The sequence below is a fragment of the Ceratotherium simum genome, chromosome 18, assembly GCF_057802395.1.
Source record: "Ceratotherium simum simum isolate JZ-2026a chromosome 18, ASM5780239v1, whole genome shotgun sequence".
In the NCBI taxonomy this organism is placed as follows: domain Eukaryota; kingdom Metazoa; phylum Chordata; class Mammalia; order Perissodactyla; family Rhinocerotidae; genus Ceratotherium; species Ceratotherium simum.
Window position 1 is genome coordinate 14,398,255 of NC_141917.1, and position 19,265 is coordinate 14,417,519.

The 19,265-nt window shown below is 42.6% G+C and overlaps 1 protein-coding gene across 2 annotated transcripts in view; it reads right to left on the reverse strand.

The window, feature by feature from the left end:
• MYO10 (myosin X) overlaps positions 1–19,265 on the reverse strand; it is a 214,477-nt gene that overhangs the window by 115,061 nt on the left and 80,151 nt on the right. The window contains exons 1-2 of one of the 2 annotated variants that reach the window (XM_087443157.1): positions 13,442–13,519; positions 6,948–7,106 (exon numbers count right to left, since the gene is read on the reverse strand). In XM_087443157.1, the coding sequence (XP_087299283.1) occupies positions 6,948–7,058 (111 nt within the window). In that variant the 5' untranslated portion in view covers positions 7,059–7,106; positions 13,442–13,519. Of the gene's footprint in view, positions 1–6,947; positions 7,107–13,441; positions 13,520–19,265 lie in introns of those variants that run through there. The other variant, XM_004422691.3, reaches the window with a different exon arrangement.

The window sequence follows — 19,265 nt, forward strand, 5'->3', positions numbered from 1 at the left end:
GTATCCTTCACACTTCAACTCCCCCAGGACTGGTTCGGAATCCCATCACTTTCCATCTGGTTTGCTGCTCACCCTTCCTCCTAGACTGGACTGGATACCTGTTGCACCCATCCATCACCCCACTGCCAGATTGAGTTTTTCCAGAATGCACGTTTCAAGTCATCCCCTAGAGCCCTCACGAATAAACTGGAGCTCAGTAACTTACACAGAGCCCTCCCTCACCCGCTCCTGACCACCTTGCCAGCCAGCTGCACGCAACCTGCCTTCCAGCGTCTTGACCGTCCTGCAGTTGGACAAATGCATCACACTCTTTCACGCCTTGCACATGCTGATCTGCTGGGAATGCACCACCCTCTTTCTTGGCCAAATTCCCCTACGAATGCTTCAAAACTCAGCGCAGCTCAGCTGGGAATCATTTTCTGAACTTCTCACCTCCTCCTTCGGATGCTCATTCTTTGTGTTTCCAGTAACTACTTTTATCACACTCATTGTCACCCTGAGCTACTGTCAATGGTTTGCTTGTGTCCATCTTCACCAATAAACTGGGAGGTCTTGGAGGAGCAGCGCCTTTCAATAATCCAATCTTCCAAGAAACAATTACTGTAAATAAGAGTAATTCTGCATCCTTGGAGCTAGCACTCAGCCTGGCACATATGCAGTGCTCATCTCTGTAGATATATTGTAGGCACACGATTTGACCACCAATCCACCAAATAATTTCATGTTTTAACCGTGTTCTAGTACTCCATGCCCACTATCTTCTACACAACAAAATTGTTGGCCACTGTTATCCAACTAAACAATTAAAAACATTTTTTAACAATTAAAAAAACTCTTAAGCATTCAAGTGTGTTGAAGAGAAAACTAGATTACAACAGATAACTCAAGTTGTTACTGAAGTCAAACTCTTAAATTTAGAAGTGATGTTCCATTTAATTTGAGTGAATTTCTAACTAAAATTCCCTAATTATTGAAAGGGATCTGACCCAAAAGAGAGGCAGGAAAGGGGAAAAAAAAAAAAATCACAAAAACAAAGTTCCTAATTGCCACCATCATGTGCTGATGTGGAAGTGGCCACTCAAAAGCATAAACGTTCAGTAAAGTTTAAAAATACATATAGTCAGACAGATGGTTACAATCATCTTTTGGCAACACCAGTCTTGATTTCATGTGGAAAAAACCCCCTGACAAACCACACTGTATTCAGCTGTTCCCGGTATGAGATACATGCCAAGACTGCTAACCATCCGGTCTTCAGGCCATCCCTGAATCCGTGAGAGGCACACTGTTACTTGACACTGGCTTTGGGAAGGGACGGAAACCAACCAAAAAACAGTCTACTTTGGGAAAACTCAACTCAAGGAAATGAATCGCAGATTTAGGTTTGCATGTCCAAAACAGTAGACTCCATGGCATGGTAGCCCAGTCTTAACACCACACGCAGCCCATAATTCCCCACAGGTGAACCCAGTTCACCTGCCTGCTGCAATCAATAGGTCTTTCACTGGCTGTTGCCTGCTAACACCTTTTGCTTGACAGGAGCAGGCTTCCAAGTTAATTCAGGAACAACATCAAATACATTTACAGCTTCAGTCTGAAATGCCACCTAACCAAAGGAGGATATTTTTGAAACACCTAAAAATACATTAGCTGTGAAGAATCTTTTGTGCTTGCATAGCATTTATCTTTAGACACAGCCCCATTTCTTAAAATGGGCTCGTTTGATTCTCATCTCTGCACTGTTTGTTCGGCAAGACCAACAAACTAACCAAGGAGCTGGGTGGAACACAGAACGGCTTCCTCTGGAGCCATCCCCAACACCATAATTGCAGACAAGCTCTGAAGTTCCCTGCAGCTTTCCCCGTGATGTGGTTTTGAGCCATTCCTAACAGGCTGGGAGAAGAGTCTCCTCCATACAATTGACCCAGAGCACGACCAACCCTATAATGGGGAGAATGTGCTTCTCTTCCATCCGGCGGAAAACAAAACTGCCACCTCACGGGGCTTGCTTGGCAGTCCCTCCACCGGACATGGAGCTTACGTTTAATACAACAGAAACCCCATCTGCTCTCGTCAACACCGTGTTTAGATGCTGGGTACATAACAATTTGAAATGATCCAGGCTCCAGAGAATACAGTACGACAGACATCCAAAACCCAACCCGTCTCTCCCACTCTCCTCTCCTCGAGTTGCTGCCAGGACTGTCAGCGCCATGTTCTCATGGCCATTGGGGCTTGACAAGGCTGGGAGTCATTAAAGCTAATCTTTCCTCCTTCACCTCCTCCCCGACAATTCTCAGATCTATTCTTCTCTAGCTCATACCCATCACTACCCTAGTCTAAAACCCTCATCTCTTCATCCTTGAATTACTGCAACATTCTCTCAGCCAATCCACTCTCTATGGTCCATATCACATCGCTTCCCATCAACTTTTGTAAATTTTTTCTTAGGGAAGTTCTCTCTTCTAAAACTTTTAACAAAGATGGTGTAGTCTCTATACCACCAAGCTCAGACGTTGCTGACTAGCTTTAACTAAGGAAGGGATTCTCAGCCTCGGCTCTACTGACATCTTGGGCCAGAGAGCTCTTTGTTGTGGAGCTGTCCTGGGCACTGTGGGATGTTTAGCAGCATCCCTGGCTTCCACCAACTAGATACCATTAGCATCCTCTGCCCTCGCTATGACAACCAAAAATCCTCCAGATATTGCCAAATGTCCCCTGGGGGCAGAATCACCTGGTTGAGAACCACTGTTTTAAGGGTGTCCTGACCCAGCCTGCCTATCTCTTCTAATTGCTCAATGTTCCCCAATGAACACCAGATTCCATAAGCAAAGGAACCTTCTCCCAATTTAGTGAGGCCATCACACCAAATTCACTCTCATCTCTCCATCTTCATGTATGTGTTTCACTAGCCTTTCCTTCTAACCAACTCTTCTCTCTCCCCTTTGTACTGTCATTATTGCTATCCCCTCCATAGGGCTTTTCACGGCCAACTCAGGCTGACCCACCTCTCTCCACCTCTTATCTCTTTGTACCATAAACACATATCCTGCCCCTCCTCTCCCCGAGTCTTTAGGAACTTATAGATTTGGGTACTTGTTCTCATCAGGTCTCATCAGTGGTGCGAAGAGACAGAGGAGGATGGGACCCTCATCAGACCCTCTCCAAGGGGCAAGGCAATCAGGGGGAGAGCCCCCATGGCAGGAAGCCCATAGACAGGGGTTCAAAGTGGAAGTTTTTGATGGGCTCCCAGGTTGGGAGCTGAAGTGCTGAGCAGGGGTCTCATCTGAGAAGTCACTAGAGAATGGGAAAGACTGACAAGGTGAAGCCTTAGGCATGAAGAACCTGAAATTCCAGGAATGGAATGCAGCACCAGGGCATAAGGCAGGGGCTTACACAATGCAATTATGGAAAGAGTAGAGCTGCTCTAACCAGGGTGTCAGCTCCACCAGGACCAGCGGCGAGGCTGGAGTCACACAGACCTCCACACGCTGACAAAAGTCAGTGCAGCCTTGTGCCCTGCAGGACACGGTGCCAAGTTCCAGGCAGGAGCTTTCTAAATAAAGACTTGGTGGTATGAGACGAATAAGATGGGGAGAAAGGTACAAAGGTTAACAATGTTCCTAAAGCGTTCACTTGTCATTTTAATTTTAAAACAGCCCTGTCAGATATGGGAGTTACGACGTCCGATCTTTCAAAAAACGTAAATTAAAAAACTCACACCCGGAAAGAGTAAACTATTAACACAGACCCAAGAGGAAGTGCGTGGAGAAAAGGGAGCTCAGCTCTGTCTTGTCTAGGAGACCTCCATTTTAAACGGAGGATGCTAAGGGCTGGAAAAAATAATTTTCCTGGGGTCTATTCAAGTTCTCAGGCAGTAATGGTGGTCCTCAAGGAGAAAAAAGCTAACAGTCCTTCTCAGCACAAGCCAGCAGAACCCTCTACCTGGAGACGGGTCTGCTTACCAGCGACCTGTGTAACCAGCCAATTCGGACCAGAAAGCCAGCAAACAATGCAAGATCCAGAGCAGTGGGGAAGACCCACAGCAGTTCCTTCTGCATAGCGTGACTCAAAGGAGGGCACCTAGGGGAGGCAGAAGAATGTAGCCCCCTCCCGTGATGTCCACGCCCAATTCCCAGAACCTGTGGCTGTGATGCTGCACAACAAAGGGACTTGGAAGATGTGATTCAATTTTGAGACTGGGAGATTATCCAGGTGGGCCCAATGGAAGCACATGAATCCTTAAAAGCTGAGAACCTTCCAGGCTGCAGTCAGAGAGATAAGGGACGAGGAGGAGAGATTTGAAGCATGAGAGGGGCTCGATCCACCACCGCTGGCTCTGAAGGTGAAGGAAGGGGGCCTCTAGAAGCTGGGAACAGCCCTCAGCTGAGAGCCAGCAAGAAAATGGGGACCTCAATCCTACAACTGCAAGTAACTGTCAACAACCAGAATAAGCAGGAAATGGATCCTCCCCAGAACCTCCAAAAAGGACGCCGCCCTGCCCACACCTGGAATTTAGACGGGTGGGACCCCTGTCAGACTGCTGGCTCACAGAACTGCAAGAGAATTAATTTCTGTGGTTTTAAGTTGGTATAGTTATGCTAATTTGTTATGGGAGCAATGGAAAACTAATACAGCACCTGTGTTACAAGTCATTTTTTTCTCTTTTAAAGACAGACAGGCACCATTTGGAGTTGGGATGAAAGGGGGAAAGCTGTGCTTTTCTGACAGGGGGCATGAGTCTGATAGGTACAGCATCACTGCAAACAGCTTCAGCGATAAGAAAATCATGGTGGCTGCTTTACGGATAATAATACAATTATCCAAGTCTCAAAAGGAAGGCATATAAAGGCATAATTAACTGAATTGAACTGCAAATTGGATGTACAAAAATCCTGTGTTTTTCCTTCAAAGGGGAGGAAAAAGATCTTCATTCTAGGAAAAAAAAGACCAGATCCTATTCACAGGGTTTACTGGGCAATTTAGCTATCAGGTTTATCATCATGAAAAGAGGAAGGAAAAAAACATTTAAAAGGCTCTGTCTTTTAAACCCCTTGGGTAGTCTTTTTTTCCTCCTAATTGATTTACTTTCCCTGGATTATTAAATGTGTCATAAGAACTTGGGTCTAAAAACAGAAGACTATGAACTCTGAAATACCTACTAGAGACATACACCAATTAAAACATTTTCAATCTAGCTTCACGTTTCATTATCAACTAGACTAGGTTATTTCTAATATGCGTGGCATTTATTTTACAAACATTTATTGCACGACTACCAGGCGCCTGGCAATGTCCTTGGCTCAAAAAGACAATATAAAAGTCCTTGACAAACCAAGGAAGAAACTGCTATGTAAACAAATAGTTACATGGCAGTGTCCAATACGTAATACTAAAAACACAGGCACGGTACATGGTAACCTGGACACCTGTGGAGTGGGTATTCCATGGGAAGGAGGGAGTTCACTGGTCACCTTCGAGAAGATTTTTGGGATAGGAACAGGAGTAAATGCACAGTCTGCCCAACCATGCACAACACAGAATACAGTCAAGCATCACTTAACGACAGGGACACGTTCTGAGAAATTAATTGTTAGGTGATTTCATTGTTGTGCGAACATCATAGGGTGCACTTACACACACCTAGAAGGGATAGCCAACTACACACCTAGGTTGTCTGGTACTAATCTTTTGGGACCACCGTTGTATACGCAGTCCCTCGTGGGCGGGAATGTCGTTATGTGGCGCCTGACTGTATATAGCCACTTTTATATCAACACGCATGAAACGTTACCTTTCCTGAAGAACATATGGAAAACATTTTAATCTAAACACTTAGTGTAAGCAAGCTCAACAAGTCAGAGGACTACAACACGATTGAATTTCTCTAGACAGGGCTGTTTGAAAACATTTGGGAAACATTAGGTCAATCTGGCAAAAATGACACTTTCACAATATAAAAAGAAGGCAAATAAACATACTTTTTTTTTAAGCTGAGGAAAATTAAGCATTAAAAATCCACAAATATTCCTCCCCTTTCCCAGCTCTCGTCTCCCGGTCTAAGAGTAGATCAGTTGGAGGAACCTGAATACAAAGTGTGCCTTGAGTTTCAGTTAGAGCCACTGTGAAGGCTGATACTATTACTATTCACCATAATCACAAACATATTGGCAAAATTAAATATAACTCCTAAAGAACAAAAGATCAATGGTTTTTACAATATTAAAATGTGGGGTTTTAAAAACTATGAATTTGAACTTGACAAGAAAAATAAACATGTATGAGAAGTTGCCTCAGTTTACTATAAAGACTCACACAGATAAAGTAATGAAGCAGATGAAGTAATATACGTACTTTAATGTCAAAAGTGATTATTATAGAAGTGATTTTTAAATATTACTCTTATAATATAGATATAGTCACGTTGCATCAAAGTTGAGAGGAAAATATGCAGGACTGTTTTTTATGGACATGTCTCCATTCGAAATAGCCAACAGGCATCTTACGAATAAGAAAGATGAGTTCCCTTGAATCCAAACATCCCCCCGGATGGGCTCCAGAGCCAGAAAAAAAGTGAAGATCCATAAAAGGAGAAAAAAGAAGAAAACTTGTTTGCAAATCCACATTTTCCCCCAGCCCTGAATTGAGGAAGTCAAACCACTCCGCGTGACTTATATGTAACAGAACACTCAGACACAGAATCACTCACAAGAAGAAAGGCGTCAAATTACCCTTGAATTGAAGTAATCCCCTCTAATAAAATCAAGGCAATAAACACAAAAACATGATTTATTGAATCACGTTTCCAATTTGGCAAATCACCTGAAAACACAGTTTTACATAGATTAACTACAGGTTCTCAAAAGGCGGGAAATACTCTTTGAAAACAAAAATAAACATTCCCTCAAATTTGAGGAATTTTTAAAGGGAATTAAAGCAGAACTTACATATATTTGGTTTCTCTTATATCGCTGGTATAAGTTGTGCATGATGGAGCCCCCGTGGAGCTCCGTCAAGGTGGCCATGTCATCCACGCCCTCCTCATTCATGGGGTGCATAGCAGTCACCTTCTCGTGTGTAATTGTCCTCTGCTTGTAAGTGAACACCTGATGGGGGAGAATTAATTCAATCGTTTAGTTATCAGCAACGAAGAGTTTCCGCAGTCGTTTCTCCAACTTGTAATACAAGCTCAGTACAATTTCAGCCACAAGATCCAGAATCGGCCAATAAAAAATCCACTGCAGAGAACTTTTTCATTTTCTTTGTGTCACCTATCTATTTTTAAAGGAAGGAATTATTTTCACAATTGCTATTGGCTGTTCCTAAAAGACATTAGTTCAAGCGCTCACCATCCTTTGGGAATCCCAGCAACTGTAAATTGACAGTTCCCCTCTCTGCACATTTCTCCAATTGATACAAATCAATAACAGTTAAGAAACAGGCTAACCAAGCTTTTAGAAAGTAATTTGGTTTCACCACACAATGTTTCACACGGGATCATATATGTCAAAGTTTCATAATAAAGCTCTTCCATTTAAGTGTTATAGAAATTCACCATATGTCTATATATTTGTCCAAAGATTAGATCACATCTTCACAGGAATGTTTGAAAAATATCCTTGGACACTATCCCCACGCGATTGGGATATACAGCGTTCATGCGATCTTCAGGCAAAACAAATCCCCTTTCAGATTTAAAATAAAATCAGTTTCTTTGTTTGCTTGACAGTCTGTCTTCCTTAAAATTCCAAACACCAGCTATGAGGGCTGCATACATGCTGTAGCATGTACATGAGACAACTCTGATATTGTAACACTGATTATTTCTAAAATCTACTCAGTGCACTTATCACAACTGATTTGGTTTAAGATTATCCATGATCAAGTCAGCTCCATCTGTCAACCAAAGTGTGACCAGCTTTACATACAAACTCATGTAGTAACAAAAATCATTCAATTACGGAGTCTACTTGATATTCATTTTACACTTTTATTATATTCATCCTTAAAATAAAACAAACACACCAAGATGTAAAAAGCAAGAACCTAAATAACATGAAAAATATGCAGTCTTCATGTGCACTCACACTCACGTATGCACACACACACACAAAACAACTTTTTGGAACAGTATTTGTAGACTTCATGATTGGGAAATTCTCTTTTTAAATACGGACCAGTTGCCTACATGGCAACAAATGGTATGTGATTGCAAACGAGAATGACACACTAAGAAAAGCAAAAGTATCAATCCAATGGTTTGCCTAAGCCATGAAGAATGGCATGTTCTATTTTTCTAGAGAAAAATTAAAACAGTGGCATTTCTGCCACATGAACCACAGTCCTGAGAAACTGTGCGAGGTCAGGGCAGACACTCAGCCATCTCTTCTGAGGACCAGCCACTCTCCCCAGTTGCTTCCTGGGCTCAGACATCCACCAGGAGATGTGCCAGCCCCAGCAGCCCCACCTCATAGTGGCGTGGCCAACCCCGCCACGTGAGCGCACGTGAGCACCCGCAGGGTAGGGCAGGCCTGCGGCCTGTTGAGGGAGTGAGGAGTTGGGTGTGCCACGGCCAGGATAACAAGGTATTAAAGAAAAATGCACAGGAACATTCAAGAGTGTAGAAACACTTAAGACACTCAATCTTTCGTTTTAACTCATAAACACCATGGAAGAAAGTTAAAGAAACAGAGACACTGAGGCTAATAGAAGTAGCCTTGGGGCAACCTGGTCAATCTCAGAAGTGAACTGCTGAAACTCTCTGCCCTTAACTTGCTACTTGCTTCTGATGCCAATCCAGGCAGCTTTTCCAGAAACACTACAATTGGGCAGGGAACTTGGTCTGCCATCTAAAGTGATTGTGAGGGTGGGGTCAGAGGTAGAACTTGAACTTCTGGCCAGCTGAGGAGGGCAAAGAAGCGCCCTGCATCACCTCCCCACTCCCAGCACACCAAAGGGTGGGGGCAGGTCTCTCCTCACTCTGCTCAAAGCTCCTGCCAACACAACAGGCAGGCTGGTTCTCAAGTACCCCAAGAAAATTTTCTTGTAGGAAAGAAGACAGGAAACCAAAGCCAGCATAACTATCGCCTGCTCAACCCCTGCAAACTCACCATCAGCAAGTCTGTCCCAACGTGAAAACAACTTTTTCTAGTTGTCTCTCTGAATATACCGAGAATTCCAGAAATTGAGGATAGAAATAATTTAGAATATTAAAATGGTTCTATTTATATTGACTCTGCTTTTTGGAAATCATACAAACCCTACAACACTTAAGACACTAAAGAAATATAAATATATAACGACTATTTATGTCATGTATAAACATTTCATTGTCCTTTTTATTAAATGTCTGGGAACAGCAAGACTGTGTGAGCTCGAGTAAAAGCTCAGAGCGGGCCACGTGGTCACCGAAAAAATGGCTAACCTGTAAGCAGAGTTCCAAACCTTCATACATCTGACTTTCTCATACATGTTGAGGAGCACACTGCGCATAAAATGTGGGCCCATGCCCTTTCTAGGAGTGGGAAAATCAAGAAAACTAGAACTCTTCCTTCTCATGACCTTGAGGAGACAGAATCATGGTGGAAGATAATACTTATATCAACAAAACCAGAGGCAATGAATGGAAAAAAAGATACACATATTATGTCGAGAGAGGACTGCAGCTGCTCAAAACAATGATTATTTCAAAGAAAAGTGGACTAGTAGAGAAAATGTATTTGTGAAGGAAAGGCAAGGATAACCATCCATTCAGAGATGGGTTGATATCTGTAAAGATTTTAGAATGGTGCCCGGCACATGGAAGGCACTAAACAAGTCTGATAAATTAATTAAGAAAATCTATTCATTCAAGCAAATATTTACTGGTGTGTTCTAAGCACTGGGAAGATAGCTTACATTCCAACACGGGGAAGGAAAAATAAACCAAATATACAAGTAAATATATAGTATTGCAAATGATGATGAATGTCTATGAAGATGTAAATAAGGCTACATATAGGGACTAAGTTCCAAGAGGGGTTACTTTATGTTAGGTATTTGAGGGGATATACCATAGGGCAACATCAAGTAGAACCCTTAACAAAGTAAGGAATGGAACCAGCCCCTGCATTAAGTGTGCTCATGCATATTGGTTGAATAAACACCTGATTTAATTTAGAAAGATTTCAAAGGATTAATAAGACCCATAATCTTATTCAAGAATTTCAAGGAGAGCCCCTTGAACTATCAAAAGTTATTTCTAAGTGCAAGAGTTAACAGGGTATTTGTTGTACAAGATTATTCTCAAACAGCAGAAAAGAAAATTCTGGGTTTAAAGAAGGGAATTCTTTTCACAGTAATTTTTTGGAAACCAACAAGGCCAAAATACAATAACAAGATGTATTCCTAAAAACCTAACTCAGAATAAGCTGAGTTACTTCAATGAGACTGCTACTTCACATATTAGGAGAAAGGTGGTAAAGTTAAGAAATGGAGCAAAATCTGGAAGGTTAATAGGCAGGAAATTAACTTAGAGAAAACATGGCCTCAGAACAAATAGCTCCTGTTATAGAAACACAAGCCACTGGTCATAAGACGGACTGGATTAAGTGTGGGAGTTGAAAAAGGAAACCAATCAACATTATTGGAAAAACAACTCAGTGAAGGCTTGCTGAACGCTGGATCCACTTCTGTACGAAAAATGAAAGGCACAGAGTCAATTAGATAAAAAACAGCTGAGCCATTATTAATCTCCCTTTATTTTTAACCCTAGAATAGTACGCACATTGCAAGCAAACTCCCATCATGCTTATGGGATAGTTTCTATAGAACCGAGTTATATATATGGATTTCTCTTATTACAAGTCATTAGGTACCCCCAGGCATAAAACCTACCTTTTCCAATTGAAGAGAAAGAAAAACAAAAAAAAAATCCTATCATGTCTTCTCCTGACGGATAGACGGTATAGAGGACGTTATCAATCTAGGAACTTCATCTCACATTAGCCTGGAATTTCTTCTAGAGCAGATCTCAATTTTGCCCCCCAGGGGACATCTGGCAATGTCTGTAAACACTTTTGGTTGTCACAACTGAGGGGAGAAGGGGAGGGTGCTGCTGGCATCAAGTAAAGGCTAGGAATGCTGCCACACATCAAAGAATCATCCAGCCCAAAATGTCAAGAGTGCCAAGGTTGAGATATCCTGCTTGGTCTAGAGACGCCCTGACATGGCAACCAACCAAATGTCTATGTAGATGCTACAAAAGGTGATGAGTGAGCCAATACCTATAAGCAAACCTTTCATAAAACATAAAAACAAATTTTTTAGAAACAAAGAAAAATAAAAACATTGAATAGAGGTAAATCAGAGGTCAGCATGACATTATGTAACTTCGTTTCTGATTCTTCCTTATTTACCCAAGTTAAGAAGGGTGATGGTGATGGTGATGGTGATGATGATGGTGATGGTGATGATGATGATGGTGATGATGATGACGACGACTTCTAGGCATTGGGGTTTGCTTATATTTTTGTTTTTATTTTCTAATTGTACTGTGTGATGCTCAGAAAATGTGGTCTATACTATTTCTACTTTTGTCCTACCGGCCCAGGGCTGCTCTATCTGCTGTTTCCGTGTCTGGGCGATGGACACCCTGCTACTTTGCTCCTTGGGGTCTCGGCCCAATGTTACCCTCTCAGAAGACACCAGCAGTCTTGTCCAAAGGACACCCTGACACCCTCCTCCCCCTTCTGTCCTGTGTGCTGTCTTCACAGCTCCTTAGGACAGTCTGTCATCACTTATCTAATCTATTATCTCACCTGTTTAAAAACCATCTCACCCCCACTCTGGAATCTCTGGTCAGTAACTTTTAACTCTTTTGACCACAACCTACAGTAAGAAATGTTCTATATTGTAAACTACTGTACACAGAGTTTCATAACAGCTTTATAAAATACTTATCATCACAATGTTCAAAGCATCCCAATATTTTCTATTTCTTTTAAATGCCAGCTGTGACCTTCTAAACTGATTTCATGCCTCACTATTACGGGTTGCAAACCACAGTTTGAAAACTCTCCAAGGGCAGAAAGATTGCCTATCTTGTTTCTCAGTGCCCAGCCTTGGCCCACCACACAGACTCAGTAAATACTGAATCAACGGTCCTGGACTTCAAAATGGGTATAATACATAAGGAGAGGCAAAGTGGGGTAACGACCAAAATATGGCCTTGGAGTGATTGGAGTCAGATCTGGCTGGACCCATTTTTCCTAGGATCCACGCTTTCTATAGCTCAGGGACAATTAGCAAGATACTTAACTTCTCTGGCCCACAATTTCCCCCTTCTGTAAAATAATAATAATACCTAACTCATAGAATTATTGTGGAAACTAAGAAAATAATGGAGGTAAAAGTCACAGCAATTGGCACCAATGAGGGCTCAATAAAATGTATCTATTCCTACGAGGGGAATATAATGCAAGGAATGACGTAGAAATTTCTTTAATGAAATAATAAAGGGTCTTAGCATAGACGGAGGAGCCCAGACTCCTTAGACAAGGGCCTGAACACCAGCTGTGTGGGAAAAGGGAATGAGCAAAAGGGAGGGGTGCACATTTAGTTCTACGTTATTTTTTTACAACAATCTTGACCTGTACGCTGACGAAAAACTCTTTGACATAACACTTTCTTCTTCTATTTTAATCCTTTTGCACAAATCTGGCTCGCCTTGTTTAGATTTTCCCTGGAATTCTACATTGTTTCTGGGGATGCCTCTCTTAATTTACTTTGCTGCTTTCTATATTGGCTCCTTAATTCACGAATTAAAGTATGATCGATGACAAAGGTTAAGACTTTTGCCTCCTGACATGTGGCTAAAATGAGCAATCGTGTAGACCAAAAATGAACCTCCTCGTGTTAAGCTTCTCTGACCCTGTCTCTCAATGGCTATGCCCCTAGGACAGACCTAAGAAGGAAGTGGTCCATGCGCTGAAAATCTCCTTGGCCTCTTGTTTTTGCTGCTGCCTCAGGAGACTGGAGAAACTATCTGGGGCACGAAAATGTCAAGTCCTCTAGAAAGTTCCACAGGAATCTAATCAAAAGCACATTTGTACATGTCTAATCTCCTAGGGTTCAGGGAAAAAACGGCAACAGTGCCTTGCTTTTAGCTCAAATTTGTCAGAGATTTAGCATCTTAATTACATGGCACACGGGGCTAAATTATCTTTAAAAATAAATATTCTGTTACTTTAACCTCCCTTGGGTGAGTTGTTAGACAGCCAACTACTAAATATAGATAAAACAAACATTGGTATTTTCTTTTTCACAGACTCAAACTAGTTTGTGAGATTAAGTCCTTTAAGTTGTCATCAGGTTTTCAATGCCCAGTGTAGCACGATGCATGGCATTTGGGTACAAAACCAAAAATAAGGAAGACAGCTGGGCAGAGAGAACTGGTACTTACTGAGTGCTGGCTGCATACATCAGGCAGGGGAAGAAACACCGTTGTTCATTTTTTAAAAGATGAATTCACAAAGGATCAAAGAAGTTAGGAAATCTGCCCAACAGCACACAGCACAGTAGCATTCAATTCCTCAGGATCGTGGCAAAGCACGCACGTTAGAGTCAGGAGGGAGATAAGGCAAAGATGGCCTTTTGAATTCCAGCTTCACCACTTACTGGCTGTGACTCCCCGGCATGTTCAATGGTGTAAATGGGAGAGAACTCCCCGGCCCTTTGAAGGAGAGAACAGGAATGGAGAGGGGGCCAGGACAAACACACTGTGCATTGCCTTCCAGTGTGCTGGGTGTTATCTCCCATGTATTCCACTGTTTTTTGTATTTACTCTCTAGTTCCTCAGTCATTCATGCCAGGCTGTGAGGTGGACCCTGGGAATACAACGATGAATTAAATGGCCCCTCCCTCAAAGAGCTTACTGACCACTGAGGGATCAGAAAAACGAAGAGGTGATCCTAACCACGTGGTGGGGCTGTAACGAGGAAATTTCCAGGGTATGTAGGAACTAGCCACATGGGACTGACCACGTCCAGGGAAGAGCAGATACAGAGGCGAGATGGCACAGGGCATCCACATAGTGGAGTGTGGCTGGAGCAGGGTGTGGAGGCCCTGTCCCCTGCAGTGGCACGTGGGCTCTGACCTGAAGGAAGTGAGCACCATGTAAGCAGCTAAGGGGGGGCGGACACTTCTCTACCTACTCATCATCATGGACAGCTCTAATACCAAACATGACACCGAGACTGTTTTTCTAGAGAAGATACAAAGAAGAAAACTCACTACGAAATGCAATTCAGTGAGACCAACTTTCTAGAAACCCCACAGGAAAGCACTGTCTGAATCATTTCTAAGAGTGATCACTACACACACTGTTGTCCCCAAAATGGAGAGTTTCTTTCCATTGTCATGTGCACAAATAACACATCATCAAAAGCATCAGCCATGATACACACAATGTGCACAACCCAACAGGGACAGGAGGCTCCAAAGGTCAGTCACTGAACAGCAGGCCTTAACCGCTGAGCACACATCTTTCTGTTAACACCGCGGAATTCACAGGCAGACCAATAGGATTAAGAGGTCAAGAAGCCTGAAACACCCAGGAAGCTAATCTGTGGATAGCACATCTGCTGACAGAGACGCAGAGCCATGCCACACAGCAAGCAGTGCTACATGAAACTAACTTGCGTGCACGGGCCATTGCCCACCAACCAGGAGGGCCTAGATGATACACTGGCCCCGACGTCTCCTGGTGAACTTCAGGGACACAAGTTAACTGCTATAGCGAGCTGGCATAGTTGGAAGGAATGGCTAATACACACACACACACACACACACACACACACACACACACACAGGAACATACTAGAGTATTTGCATATAATCACATAAATAAGATCTCAAATAGAAATTTATATGCGACATTAGGAGTTGTGATTTTATAGAAGAATTACATACAGATTTCTCTTAAACGCTAAACTACATCACATTTTTATTCACAAAAGAAAATTTTTTAGGACAATCTCCTGCACAAAGAAGGTCACCTTGATGCTCCACCTGTCCTGTGCTAGGACAGGTCTCATAGAGCGTTCTTGTTGCTTACACCACCATGTGAGCCAAGAAAAGGATGATGTTCATGCCCCTTAAGCCAGTCTTTCCACACTAAAGAATTTAGTGAAGGAAAAGATCATGATGTACAAATTTTTTTCATTATCGAGTTACACTAAAATAAATTTATGATAAAATTACACTATGCACACACATAGTATAATCCTAGGTGTATTTTTAAAAATATACGCACATGTGCACACATATCAGCAATTGTACTCTTGGGCATTCATTCTAGGTAAGTGAAAACACGTTTGCACAAAAACTTGCACATGAATGTTCATAGCGGCTTTATTTGTAATAGGCAAAAGCTGAAAAAGCCAGTCGCAGAAGGTTGTATGCTGTAAGATTCCATTTATATAATGTTCTTGAAATGACCAATTATAGAGAATGGAAGACAGATTGGTGGCTGTCAGAGGCTGAGGAGTGGGGGCGGGAGGGCAATGGGTGTGGCTATGACGGGGCAACATGCGGGAGCTTGTGCTGATGGAAAGCTGCCGCATCTTGACTTCATCTGTGTCTATACCCTGGCTGTGATATTGTGCTCAAGTTTTTCGAGATATTATCATTAAGGGAAACTGGGTCAAGGGTACATAGGATCTTTCTGTATTATTGCTTACAAATGCATGTGAATCTATAATAATCTCAAAGCAAAAAAAGTTTGAAAATACAGGCAAAAAGACTGGAAGAAAATATATCAGAACTCCAGTAATGGGTTGCAAGTTTATAGCTGTTTTTAATTTCACTTTCTGTACTTTTCTATGACTCCTTCCCTATTTTCTAAAATTTTTAAACACTTCTAGGCTTACAAAGAGAAATCAGTCCCATCAATATCACTGCCAATGAACACATCTGGGTAAGTACAACTGACTCAATTAATTTTTAAAAAAATGAACATTGTAGAACTGCTTTCAAAAAATAACAAAAACAAAACAAAATGAAATAATAAACCTCTCCCAAGACACACCAGCTATTAGAAAGAGAAAGGGGTTCTCCTCCAATCCACTTGTTTTAAGCATAGTAAATTTCAGCCCAGAGAAACTCTACGACACAACAAGCAGGGGTGGGGCGCAAGTCCAGGAACCTCAATTCGTGGTCCCATACTCCTGAGACTACTGGTCAATGAGCTCTCATTTCTGAGAGTCCTTTACTCCTGTCCTAACGTCCTGGTCCTTGTTCTAAATTTAAGTGCCCCTTTCTGATCTCTCTCTTCGCAGTCACAAGCCCCAGACCCCTATAGTATGAACTTGAACTTGGTATAGAATCTCCATTCCTATAATTCCAAACCACCTTGATGTTTCAAAAGCATCTCAGAAAAAAACCCCAACACATGGAGAGGATGTGGAGAAAAGGGAACCCTCACGCACTGCTGGTAGGAATGCAAACTGGTGCAGCCACTACGGAAAACAGTATGGAGGTTTCTCAAAAAATTAAAAATAGAAATACCATATGACCCAGCTATCCCACTACTGGGTATTTATTCAAAGAACTTGAAATCAACAATTCAAAGAGACTTATGCATCCCTATGTTCATTGCAGCATTATTCACTATAGCCAAGAAGTGGAAGCAACCCAAGTGTCCATCCACTGATGATTGGATAAAGAAGATGTGGTATAGATATACAATGGAATACTACTCAGCCATAAAAAAGACAAAATCGTCCCATTCCCAATAACATGGATGGACCTTGAGGGTATGATGTTAAGCAAAATAAGCCAGACAGAGAAAGACAAACACCATATGATTTCACTCATATGTGGAAGATAAACTAACACACGGTCAAAGAGAACAGATTAGTGGTTACCAGAGGGGAAGGGGGTTGAGGGGGGTGGGCACAAGGGGTGAAGGGGCACATTTGTACGGTGACTGACAAATAATAATGTACAACTGAAATTTCAAATGTTATAAACTATTATGACCTCAATAAAAAAAAATTAAAAACAAAAAAACCCAACACAACAAAAACAGACCTCCACATCTCCTCCTCACCCCGTGTCTACTTCCTTATCCCTTTCTTAGGAATGACACCTTCCTTACCAGCTCCCCAAGCTAGAAACTGGAGTCAACCTAAAATCCCTCCTCTTTGCTGGCCACCACGTCCACTCTCCAGGTCCTGGTGATTAGATGACCGACAAGGCCTAAAGTTCATCTTCTCTCCCCCTCCTCCTCCTGCTGTTGCTTGTTATGCACAGTTCTCATCAGGACTCCTACAACTGCTTCCTAATTAGTTTCTCTGCCTCAGTGTCCATGGCATGAATCCAATGGTTCTCAAATTGGAGTCCAAGAAGCATTTTTTAGTTTTAATTTTAATGATTTGAAAATTGGGGTGGGGTGGGGTACACTGATCACTTAGAATGGAAAGAAAATTTCAGAGATAAAACTTTGGTTTCTTTGGCTGGTGTTTCCCAAACTGGGATTGACTAGGATCTTTAAGGGGACACTGCTCAAGTCTGAACAGCACAGACTCTGATGGATTTGAACCCTCCTATGCTTCCCACTGGCTGAGCCATCTTAACTGGCTCTAATTGCTCTGCTCTTGAACCCTCAGTTTCATCATCTATAAAATAAGGATGATGACACCTACACCTCATAGAGTGCAGTGAGATCAGAGTAAGATAACACACGCAAAGCACCTCAAATATTTCCATTGTTAGTCCCGTTATCAGTGATGTAATGTGATCATGCCTAATTAAAATTCTCTCAGTTTGTTCCCAATCACTTCCAGGATAAAGAATCACCTTCTTCACGTAGTTTCTCTACAGTGCCTTTCCTGAGGGGCCCCTCTTGCTTCTCCCACCAAGCTGACTCCAGCCATATCAGACTGACAGAGTCTCTCGCCCTCTCTCCCATCCCACCCTGTGTTCCACACTGTGGTGAACTCTCCTGGGGTCCGTCCTTCATTCCTCCAGGTCACCCCTCTTCTAAGCCTCAGCCACCACGTGCAGCCCAAGCAGAGCACCCTTCTCTCTCACAGCACCCTGGACAGAACCTCTCCTGTCACTCACACCGTTGTAATCTTGTCTCTCTTATCTCTGCCTAGGAACCAGGGGGGCAAACTTGCAGCTCCTGTGTGGAAGTGGCTGATTTCCTGGGGCATTGTGATCAGATCAGTGAGGATCTGGGGCTGTAGATGGGCTGGTGGGAAGGAGGGCCAGACGGAATTGTGATGTCTACAACAGTTGGGGTGTGCTGCCACCTGCGTACTGGACCAACTCGCGAGGACCTGGATCGTGTCTTGCGAAAACCTCTGGATCCTCATTGCCTGGTCGAATGTCTGGCACCAGTGGCTGCATACTCACTGTCTGCTGAAGGGATGAGCACCAGCTGTGCTTCCACGGTGCAGAGATCGTATACTGAGCACCTCGCCTTTGTCAACTAAAACCAAACTCCAAAGTTGCAAGGCTGAGTTGTAAATCAACCTTTTTCATTTACTGCCTGCCTTAAAACTGCCTGAAACTGAATAATGTGACAGTAATTCCATGGCTGCTCTTAAGTGAAATGAAAAAAGCATATCTGAGCCAAATATGCACACATCTTGGAGTCTTAAAACAGAGTCCAAATCAATTTTATGAATCCTGACTTTAAGCATTATGTTTTTTGCATGCCCCTCACTTCCAAGTGTCAAGTAAGAATTAAGAGGATACCACACAAGGCATTTTATTAATCTAGTGAACAAAAATAGAATCGGAATGACTCCAGATTCCAGATTGAATCCAAAAGTCATTTTTGGCTTTTAGTTTGGTAAAATATCTACAAAGAGGGCAAGAGGTCAGCTTGGCTCAAACTTCTGGTAAAAAAACGAGGAGATAACACACCACCCAGAAGATGACAGGAAAGGCTTGGAACATGAGGGTCATGACCTCCCACACTTTCCCTGTATGCCAATCCCGCCCCCACTGCCAAAGAAATCCACAGAAATGTCAGGAAAATGCTGCTTGAATTACTGGAAGGATTAGGAAGAGGCAGAAGGCTGGAAAGAGAAAAGGCTGAAAAAAATATAGGTCACTAAGCAAAGACAGCAAAGATCTCTTGAAAAAAGTATATTTAGGGCTGGCCTCATGGCGTAGTGGTTGAGTTCGTTGCATTCTGCTTCAGTGGCCTGGGTCCGCGGGTTCGGATCCCAGGCGTGGACCTTTACCACTTGTCAGCCACACTGTGGCAGCAA